This window comes from Phoca vitulina, unplaced genomic scaffold (genome assembly GCF_004348235.1).
Source record: "Phoca vitulina isolate PV1807 unplaced genomic scaffold, GSC_HSeal_1.0 scaffold2, whole genome shotgun sequence".
NCBI lineage: Eukaryota > Metazoa > Chordata > Mammalia > Carnivora > Phocidae > Phoca > Phoca vitulina.
Window position 1 is genome coordinate 86,717,248 of NW_022589705.1, and position 10,717 is coordinate 86,727,964.

At 55.8% G+C, this 10,717-nt stretch overlaps 1 protein-coding gene across 1 annotated transcript; it reads left to right on the forward strand.

Moving 5' to 3' along the window:
- Positions 1 to 1,222: 1,222 nt before the first annotated feature.
- PLA2G2E (phospholipase A2 group IIE) lies at positions 1,223 to 4,714 on the forward strand. Its single transcript, XM_032418206.1, has 5 exons — positions 1,223 to 1,227; positions 1,473 to 1,552; positions 2,276 to 2,414; positions 2,594 to 2,700; positions 4,572 to 4,714. Exons 2-5 carry the CDS (start codon positions 1,513 to 1,515, stop codon positions 4,712 to 4,714), a joined length of 429 nt encoding a protein of 142 aa, XP_032274097.1. The 5' UTR covers positions 1,223 to 1,227; positions 1,473 to 1,512.
- Positions 4,715 to 10,717: the final 6,003 nt, after the last annotated feature.

Genomic DNA, 10,717 nt, shown 5'->3' on the forward strand with positions numbered 1-10,717 from the left:
ACTGCCTGGGCCCAAATTTTGGCTCATTGTGGACGCCAGCAGAAGGGGAAGCAAGATGCCCCCCTGTCCTGGCCTGCCACTTCCTCCTGCCCTGCACCCCCTGTTCCTGGTCTGGAGCGGGAATCACTTGACCAGCCACTTCCATCAGCACAGGACCTGGGAGCTGCCTGATCTGCAGCCTCGTGGTCCTGCTTCCACCACTTAGGCAGGTCCTTTGCCTCGCTCGTCTCCTTAGTTTTCCTGTCTGTATTATGGGGATGGAAGGCATGCCCACCTTGCCTCTTTCCTGGGAGGATGAGGAGCTCAAAAGCAACCAGGTGGTTGGCCCCCCCTGAGTATTTACTGTGCACCAGGATGGTGCCAAAAGCCCTTTTCAGGCAAGATCTCAAGAAGCCTTCCAACAGCCCCATGACGCCACCGCTCTGATCATCCCCTTCTGCTGGCGTGGACTCAGGGGCATGGACAGCAGCCAGCCCCCGAGGCCACTGTGCGCCCATGACCAGTGGGACTTTGCAATTTCCTGCCCCAGCAGAGCTGGGCCCTCCCTTCTATCCCCCCGACCTCTAGCCAAGCCCTGAAGCCTGGCCTCTGTGTTTTGACCTTACCATGGGGACAGCAGCTCACGCTGGGAGACAAGTTGGGCCGGGGGCTACCGTCTCCCCAACCCGTCCCCTAAGATAACATCAAAGGATGGAAGTTTCCAGTCCATGCTAGAATGTGGGTTTTCCAGCTGACTCAGACAGAGCCTATTTCTACGGCTGCACACTGCACCACTGTCTGGGGGATCTAGGGAGACAGAAGTCACATCTGGGAGCATTTTCACTGCTTGTCAAACAAGCAGGAGCCTGCCCAGGAAAGAACAATGAAGAAAAATCCCTAAGCTCAGCTGGCTGAGCTCCCAGCCTCTGGCCTATTTGATCTTGGACAAATGGCCCTCCGGGTCCCCAGGGTCCTGCCTCGCGGCCAGGCTGCTCTCAGCGCTCTCCCTCCGGGTGACACGGAGGCTGGAGTGGGGGACAGGGAGCAGAGAGCATGCTGCAGTAGCTAGTGCCATGGAAACAGGACAGACTTGGCCACGTGGACGCAAGTTTCTCAGCTTCTCTGGGCCTCACTTGCGGCATCACTAAAATGGGGATGAGGAAAAGATGCCAAGAATGAAAAGCCCTTGGTACAGCCCCTGGCTCACAGCCCAGCCAGCAGGAGCGAGCACCATGATTTTTGGAAAGGGTAGGTGAAGGGAGAAGCAGGGAAAAGAGAGAGCCACGGATTGCTCCCCGAAAACTGCCTGGAAACCAAGTCCATGGGCCCCACGCTGGCCCCTCCCCTGGGAACTTGACCAAAGACTGGGAAGTATAGTTGCATCACTGGGCATTTGGGGGTTAATGATGGGGAGTGGACAAGGACCCAGTATTTAACTAATTGGGGAGGTGCCCTGAGATCAGAGGCACCCCACTCACTTCCTTCTCCTACAGCTCAGCTCCTCTGCCCCCGCTCACCTCCCCTCCCCTCAGGATGAAGCCTCCCCCTCTTCTGACCTTCCTTTGCCTCCTGGGTAAGTGACCTCCTCCCCGGCTGGGAACCGAGAGCTCCCCGGAGGTCCTGGAACCAGGCTCTAGGGAAGGTGTGGGGGGTCATCTCGAGGCCAGTTGTGCCCGAGGTAGCACTGGCCAGGGAAGAAGGGAGGGGTGGGGGTAGGGGGAATGCAGCCCGGGTGGCCTGGGAGGGCACAGGAAAGGGGCTGGTGGGGACCCAAGATAGCACACACGAGGCTCCTGCCACCTGCGCTCCACCCCCTCCCCATTACCTTCCATTTTTGGCTCCAACCTGCCCCCTGTTGCTGTATCAGCAGGATCTGGAGGCATTCGGGGAAGCCCTGGTGGTCATGAAGCCGATCCAGTGGCATCTGATGGGACTTGGTGGGGACAGAGTGCTCTGGGGGCATGGAGCTAACGCCTGGGGAAATGATCAGGACCCCCTGGGAGACATTTGGGGCGCAGTCGGGGGCAAGCAGGAGGATGAGTGGGTGGTATTCTGGAGAGGAGGGAGGTGGGTGGGAGGGGCACTGGGTGCGGTGTCCCGATGGGGTGAGCACGATGGACAGCGTGGGGATATTATTACTGATTACATCACTGTTATTGGGAGCAGGGTGCTTGGTGAGGTGGGCCGGACAGTCGGGGAGGTGTCTGGACGCAGACTTGGAGGGGACACAGGGGAAGCCGGCCACAGAGGGCAGGGCCCTGACCGGTCTGCTGGCCTCTGCCCCCGCTGCCCGCAGTGGCCCTGGCCGGCGGGAACCTGGTCCAGTTCGGGGTGATGATCGAGAGGGTGACGGGGAAGCTGGCCCTGCAGTACAATGACTACGGCTGTCACTGTGGCATCGGCGGCGCCCACTGGCCGGTGGACCAGACCGACTGGTGAGCGGGCGGCCCGCGGCGGGAGCTCCCGGGGCGGGGAGGAGCCGGGACATCTGGCAAGTGGAGGCTGACCGCTCCTCTGAGCCCCTTTGAGCCTGCCCCTCCGCCGCCCCCCGGCAGCCCCTGGTCCAGCCCAGCCTGGCTCACAGGTCCCTCCAGGTTGCCCGTGACCCTTCCAGGTGCTGCCATGCCCACGACTGCTGCTATGGGCGCCTGGAGAAGCTGGGCTGTGAACCCAAACTGGAGAGGTATCTCTTCTCTGCCAGCAGGCACAACGTCTTCTGTGGTAAGTGAACAGCTCTGGAGCGCCCCAGACACCGGGGTGGGTCCGGGGGGCGGGGGGCAGCTTCAGACAGGACCCCCCCTCCTGATGGCGGCCCCTGGTTCCTCATCAGGGCCGGACCCTGGGCTAGAGAGATGGGTGAGGTGGGTCTTCCATCATCACGGCACTGTAGAGGATTGGCCATCCACCCAGATGCTCGCCTGGCACCCAGTCTAAAGATCCCGGGACCCGTGGGCTCCTGCCCTGGCTGCAGGTGCTTCGCCCCACCAGAGGCCCAGCCAGCTCCAGCCTCTGGGAAGGAGGCGCAAAGGGGGCAGAGCTGAGCCAGGCCCAGAGGGGCTGTACCCACACGCCCTCTCCAGGGCCTGGGCAGCAAGGTCCCCAGGACAGAGCCTCGAGGGCACAGTGCCAGACAGAGCTGGAGCTATGATTTGGGACAGCAGACCCCACTGCCAAAGGCTGACTCCCCCCCAGGGAGGCTGTCAGGCTGGACCTATTTGCTCAGCTTTGCCAGATCCAATGCCCACTTGGACCAATTAGTTTTCCTCGTCCCCAGCCCCAGGGAAGCGGCCTGGACCAAGTGACAGTGTGGAGGGCTCCATGCAGACGGGCCCTGTGGAGGGAGCCCAAATCAGTGCACCAGGCCTCCCCGCTCCAAAGCCAGGAGCAGCCTGGAGGGAGGGCGGTGCCGAGTGAGGGGGCGGCAGAAGAACCCAGGAGGGTCAAGGAAGACAGCTCAGATCACTAAGATCTGTCCTGGGGGAGGGGGCGGAGCCACCAAAGGCAAATTTAGCTGGTCTCTTGCCCCTGCAGCTATCTATCTACTCAGCAAGGCAGCTTTGACAGGTAGTGAGCTCCCCATCCGTAGAGGTTTATGCAAGGGATGGCCCTGAGGTGAAGGCACCTGTCCGGGATGGCACTGAGGGGATGATTGAGGAGAGGTGTCAGGATAATAGGGTCAGAGCCTCAGGGCTTCACCTTCTCCCCGCTGGGTGACTTTGGGCAAGAGATGTAACCTCTCAAAAGCCTCTGTTTCTTCCTCTATAAAAGGGAGCCAATCACACTCACTCCCTGGCTTAATCCAGCTCCTAGCAAGAACCACCCAAAAGAACCGATGTGGCTGATAAACCCCTGAGTTTTGCTGGAATAGCAGATGTGGGCAGAACCCTGGTGGGACGTGGAGGCTGACCTTTGAGGGGAAAATGAGGATCCCTGGACATTTCTGTGAGATGTGTTCTTGGGGACAGAGAGTAGCCAGGGCCACTGAGGGCAGACAGAGGGGGTGGGGAGAAGGGGAGGCTCTGAGGCCCCGGAGCCTGCAGAGCCGAAGCCCGCTCTGACCCCAGGCCGGGTGTGAGCACACACATAGAGAGGGGCCCCAAGATAAATGCCACGAAAACGGGCTCTGTCCCCTCGGATGGAGACAGGCCCCCAGCTTCGGTCCCAGCAGGCTCCAGTCTGGGCCCAGGCTGCTCCGGGGCCCACAGGCCACCTGGGACTGAGTTGGTGTCATTCTTGCTCCCCTGTCAGCTTGCTGGCCACACTCCACCACCAGCCATGCCTCCCATGGGGAAGGGGTTGTCTAGAAATCCATCCCGGGGCTGGAGCAGGTGCGTTAGAGAACCACATGGTCTCGGGCCAGCCAGAGGGCCTGGGGGCAGGGGATGGGGGGGTTTGCGTGAGCTTGGGAGAGGAAGGAAGAACAGCTAGGACAGATTTCCCCCAGCTTCCCAGCGTCCTGCCCCCCATCTCTCACCCACACCTGAAACGTCCCCGCGGCTGTGGGCTTCCAGCAGAATGGGACAGAGAACGTGGACCCCCCAGAGAGTGGGAAGCCCAAGCCACTGGGTCCCTGACTCACCTTTTCCCATCAGCCGGCAGAACCGCCTGCCAACGTCAGACCTGCGAGTGTGACCGGACGGCCGCCCTCTGCTTCCGCCGCAACTTGGGCACCTACAACCGCAACTTCGTCCATTACCCCAAAAAGCTGTGCAGCGGCCCCACGCCGCCCTGCTAGGGCCGGGCCCCACCTCTGCCCTGCGCCCCGCCTCCTGCGGCCCTAGGCCTGGGCAGCACTGACACCAAAGGCCCTCCCCGCAGAAAATTCCTTTCCCGCACACCCATCCCTCCCTGAGAGCTCCCAGACTGTGGCCTGGACCGTCATTGGTCCCCCTAGGAAGAGCCAAGGGACCCTTTAGCACCCAGAAGATTCTATAACCCAGCCCTGAGATCTCCGTTCCCTCTTCTGAATAAGTGAATAATGTTGTCCCATAATTCTAATATTCTCTGATCCTCAGATTCTATCATTATAGAATTTCATTAGTCTGCAGTTTTATTCATTCACTTTTTTTTGAGTCTCTACCATGTGCTGGCAACATGCTAAGCACTGGGGATCCGGCAGGAACCAATGTGACACGGTGACCCCTGCGGGTGATTCTAACATTCTGTCCTTTCCATCTCCCCTTATAGTAAGTTTTTGTGATTCTCTTTTTCTAACATTCTACAATCTTATGCAAGACAATAATGGCGATCTCCAGAAGGAATATATCTGGCCATATGGTGTCATGTGAGAAGCATGAAAAATACCAATCTAAAAATATTGTCCCCGCCATGTCATCAGGCCTCAAATCCCTCCCCATTAGCAGACTGGCTAAGTGTGAAAAGAAGCTCTAGAATCATTGTATCCAAATCCCTCCTTTGACAGAGGCGGCCAGGGGTCGGAGAGGGGAAGTTCTACCTGCAAGGGTGTCCTCACTCCCAACCAGTGTGCCTGTGTTTCTTCATGAGTTGGTATCAACCAGTGACACTCCGCACGGCCATGTATGGCTGTCATCTTGGACAGCCCAGAGTGCCCAGAGAAGGTCCACTGCGAGCGTTCCCAAGCCGGATCAGGCTCCTGATACGGGGAGGGGAAGAGGACAGACGTCAGCCTCCAGCATCTAACTCTGGAGCCACGAAGAAGTCAAAGCACTGAAGGATTCATCCCAAGTGGGATACAGACTATCCTGGAAGCAATATACTTTGGCAGATTCTACTTCTAACTATGGACAGAATTATCTCCACTCTCTATCTACAGTATGCGGATAAAATCTGCCCCGATGGGAATGAGCCCATTCAATGAGACAAGCATGGGGAAAGGTACTACATGGAGGGGACAAAGCTCACAGCAGACCCGCAATAAATGTTCACGCCCTTTGTCCTTTTCATGGCGTGTGTGCAGCTTTAGGACTTTGAGGGCAGGAAAGAGCCGAGAAGAAATCAAAGGGATGATCATCATAAACTTTGAAAGGTAAAGAAGTTCTATGTTAGCAAAAACAAAGTAGGGAGCGGATGAGCCCCCCCTTGCCGCTGTGAATGATGCTGATGTTTGGTAAAGAGTCTTAGGGCAACACTGGGATTGGGGAAGTGAGCAAGCGCATTTGTTGGGAAGCGTGGTCCTGAGGCGCCCTCTGGTGTCCACTTGGTTTAGGCTGTGAGGAGGAAACCTAAATTCAGCTTGTACCTGGATTTCCCTTCATGGGGGGGGGGGGGCAAAGTAGCTTCCGGGCTTGTGAAATCAGTCCCTTGGCATTGCCAATAATAAATATGCTGAGAAATAACCACGGAGCCCTTACAAACATCTCAGAGTGACAGATGCCGTCGCATAAGTGAGCCGCACAGGAAGAGGGAACGGGCTTGGGGAGCTGGAGAGAGGTTATGATCTGGGAGCTATGGACGTTTAAGGCAGCAATGGGACAGGCACCTGCTCACCCGACAGGTGTGTGACATCCGGCAGAGTGGAAACTGGAACTTACGAACTAAACCTGGTGCAGCCTGTTTTCCCAGTGATCAATAAGTGTTCGGTGAATGAATCAATGGGTCTGAATCTCGTGTATGTGTCTGGGATACACACACTTGACTGCCAGCAGCAGACATGCGGAAAGGGCTGAAAAATCCCTGAACTTGAGGTCACAGTTTCCAGGTCAAGACCTCCCTGCTCAGCCAGTCAGCAACAGTGGCCTCTGTTCCAGACCTGCTGCTCTCTGTGTAGCCCGTGGACACGAGCAGCTGCATCCTCGGGGAGCTTGTTAGAGATGCAGATCTCGGAGCTGACCCCAGGCCCGCAGAGGCAGAACCTGTAGGTTAACAAGACCCCACCACCACCCTTCCCACCGCCTGGGTGATTTGCGTGCCCATTAAAATCCCAAAAGCCCTGACATGGGGCCAAATGGAACAAGGACGCTTCCCGGGCAGGCTGGTTATGGCAAGGTGTCAATCAGTTAGCGTTTGTGAAAGTACAGAACAATGCCTAGCACCTAGTAAGCGTTCGTGTTCTGTGAATGAACGACAGCCATAATGATAGCTGACACTTTATCAAGTCTTGACATTTAGCAGGCACTGTTCTAAGTGCTTTCTGTTTATTAATTCACTGAATGAACGAAGGGATGCATGAGGCCTGGGGGCTACCTCAAGGCTGGGGATGGGACTCCGTTACCCGAATGCTCATAGATTGCCTCTCCAATTTTGATGGCACGATTTGGATTGATTTGCTTTGTTCCCCCTTAACCCCCAACAAAAGCTATTAACGAAATGTTTGATCAAGTAACTTGCTGAGTAAGTGATTAGAAATCAAAGCACATTGGAGTTTCTGATTAGGATTTCACAGACCTCTGTCTGGGGTCCCTAGCTGAATGATGCCGGAGATAGAGACACATCAGATGTGGCCAAACAGCAGACGGACACATTATTCTATACTAGTGCTTTCCCAGAGCAAGACTACATCATCAGGACCTCCCTCTTCCAGCCGGTCACCATCCTGACCACTGAGGCCGGCTTCATCTTTCCCCAGTTTGATTTCCATCACGTTGCTCCCTCCTCTGCCCCTGAACCATCAGTAGCTCCCATTGGCCACCAACCCCTGGCGTTCAAGCTTGGTGTCATCTGCTTTTCCAGCCTCAGTGATCCAGCCATATATATTTCTTTATACCCCCCACCACCACCACCACCGGTCCCAGAACCTGCCCCCGCCCACTGCCTTCCAGCATTTACACTTCTGTCCAGAGCTGCCTTCAGCCTGGAAGCTTCCCTGTTCACATGTGAAAATCCGCACACTGGAGGCGCATCTCAAATGCCACCTTTTCCATGATGCTTTTCCAGCTGGAGATCTCACCCTCCTCTGAACTGCCAGACAATGTGTTTATACCTTTCCTGGTCCACTTACGCCCCGTCATTGGGGTCCTTGTTTGGGGTTCCTATGCGGTGGAGGCAGAACTGCCATAGATTCAAATCCTGCTGTCAATCTGTGATCTTGGGCCAGTTATGTATTCCCTTGTATGTAAAATGGGGATAGAATCCCCAGCCTCACAGGGTGGTTGAAAGGTTTCAAGTGAGACAACGCGTTCAGAGTGCCTGGAGCATTTTGGAAACTCCATCTCGGCCAGGCCGCTCTATGTATTTTTGCCTCCCCTATGGCACCCATCACAGTACACGCCAGATAAATATCTGGTCAGTTGAATCCACGGACACAGGATAATCGGAATTATTTTAGGGAAGTGGCATCATGCATAGGATAAATCCTACGCTCATTTATTCGAAGAGCCCCTGAGCTCACTACTCTGAGTGCTCATTGATCTTAAGCGGACAGGTTTGAAAATCATTCACCGTCAGTGCCCCGAGAGAAGGTCCCACGTAGGAAGTGCAGCACACCTGGCCGGAGAGAGCGTGTGCAGCTCCGTTCCTGGAGGGCTGTGACCCGTGCAGAGCTCCAAAGTCAAGATGCACCCAGTGGTCAACTCCTGACACTGCCCAGCAGTCAGGATGGGCAAAGTCCGCCTCATCTCGGGGATTCGCTCGGCAAGCACAGCATTGGTCTTCTGGTAGCAAAAGCCACAGGACACGTGTTTGAAGTAGTGCCCGGTCTGGGCACCTGGGTGGCTCAGTTAAGTGTCTGCCTTTGGCTCAGGTCATGATCCCGGAATCTCGGGATCGAGTCCCACACTGAGCTCCCTGATCAGAGGGGAGTCTGTTTCTCCCTCTGCCTCTGCTCCTTCCCTTCCCCTGCGCATTCTATCGCTCTCGCTCTCTCTCAAATAAATAAAATCTTTAAAAAAAAAGAAGTACCCAGTCTTTCCCCAAACTGTATATCCTTAATAAACTCTGTCCTCGACACATGGGACACCCCCCTCTAGGGCCTCCCTCTCTCCCCTTTCAGCCCAGGCCAAATGTCGCTTCCTCCACCAAGCCTTCCTTGATTTTTCCCTCTGAGTTCACGGCCCTCCTAGCATAGTACCTCTTTTTACATCGTGTGTGTGTCCTCTTTCATTCCTGGAAACTTGGAGGACAGGGTCCATGTCTGATTCTATGCCCAGAAATAAGAACTGCTGGACCACACAGGTTCAGTAAATGTGGGATGGACTCTTAAGATACTTGGATGGGTGTATAAATTTAATAAAAACGGAGTACCTTGAGGTACCTAAGTCCCTCTGCCATAGGGAGGTTCAGACAAGTTTCTCCAAGGTGGGAAAGTTTTCCTTCTGCCAAGCCAGAACCTATGAAGTGACAGGATTGGTCTCGGCCCCTTACCAACAAACAAGTTCTAAATCGTGATCCTTTACAACCAAACAAGTTCTCAATCGCTGAATCCCTAGGATCTGAGTGCCCACGTTGTCCAACAGCCCAGCCAAACCCCACACTGGCGCAGAGCATCCTATGACAAGTTTTTATTGTATCTCAAGGCACACATACACCTTCCGTGCACTGGGCGGGGCAGGTAAGGGCTCGTGGGGTGTCTGCTAAAGGGCAAACTTGGGTTTCCAACCCAGCTTTCTCCTAGGCAACCATGAAGTTATCAAAAAGGGACACAGATCAGCCACTTTCCCCCTGTGCTATTTCAATCTTTGGCACCCTATTGTCATTCACCCTGAGTCAGCTGTGCTGTACAGCATGGAGGAGAATGTAAACAGCGAACTTAGTGTACTCTGATCATTCCCTACTGGGCCTGAGAACACTTCTCGTCCTCACAGGCTCAGCCCGCCTCACAGACAGGACCTCACCGGTCACCTGGGCCCTGGCAGGAAGCCCCTTGACTCCCGCCCGAGGTAGCAGGTGGCGCCCTGGTCCCAGTGAATCACAGGAGGATGGAATGGAGGCCAGGGAAGGTTTCCAGCTGAGGGAGCACCTGAATTGGGACATCATTTTGATTCTAGTAGGATCTTTCAGAAAGATTCTCGGTTGGGTTGGCAGGGTCCAGACCCCAGGTCTCGCGGGCTCAGGAACGTGCACGTAGTCTCTCAGTCATGGACTGAGGTGAAAACCACATGAGGAGGATGGTGACCAAGGGGAAACGTCCTTGCCAGTAGGCACATTTTCTTTCATGCAGGGTGGTCCTGGATACCTTCTGGTAGCAAGGTACTGTGGAGCCAATTCAAAGGCTGCTTGGTGAGTACAAAATTAGAACGAGAGAGTGGGAGTCTCGACGCCAAAATCCCAAGGACGTGGCAAGGCCCAGTGAGACTGCACCGGCCTTGACCTCAGGACTGGCCAGAGCCCTCATGTGGGCTGGGCCCTGTGAGCACTGAGGACTTCCCTACCTACTGGTTTCCTGCGGCTGCCCTTCTCCCTGCCCTGTCCCCTCCTGAGGACCTCTCCAGGTGTTTGCGCTCCGGTCACAGCTGTCCACGCGTGTCTGGAGGGCTGTACCTCCTCCTAGAATGGGGTCAAACCGACCCTCAGGGTTCTGGAGAAACCCCCAGGTGGCAGCCAACAGACAGCTGCTCCATATTTAGACAACTCCAAATTCTCAGAGATGTTCCCAGGTATCAGCAGAATCTTCAGCGTCCCGTCCTTAAGGGCGCGGTGGTGGCGCCCAGCTGTACCATACCAAAGCTCATCAGCAACCTCGAGCCCAGTGAGACCGCAGGTGACCGCAGCCTCCTGCCTTCCACGGAAAGACCTCTAAAAAGGCCACTTGCTGGCAGGCTCTCTCGGTCTCATGCACTCGAATGGTGGTCGCACTGGCAAAAACAACGTGAAGCATTCTTTG

Coding starts and splice junctions, on each gene's coding strand:
- PLA2G2E (XM_032418206.1), top strand. CDS start 1,513: ATGAAGCCTCCCCCTCTTCTGACCTTCCTTTGCCTCCTGG. Junction 1,553..2,275: donor GACCTTCCTTTGCCTCCTGG/GTAAGTGACCTC, acceptor CGCTGCCCGCAG/TGGCCCTGGCCGGCGGGAAC. Junction 2,701..4,571: donor CAGGCACAACGTCTTCTGTG/GTAAGTGAACAG, acceptor TTTTCCCATCAG/CCGGCAGAACCGCCTGCCAA.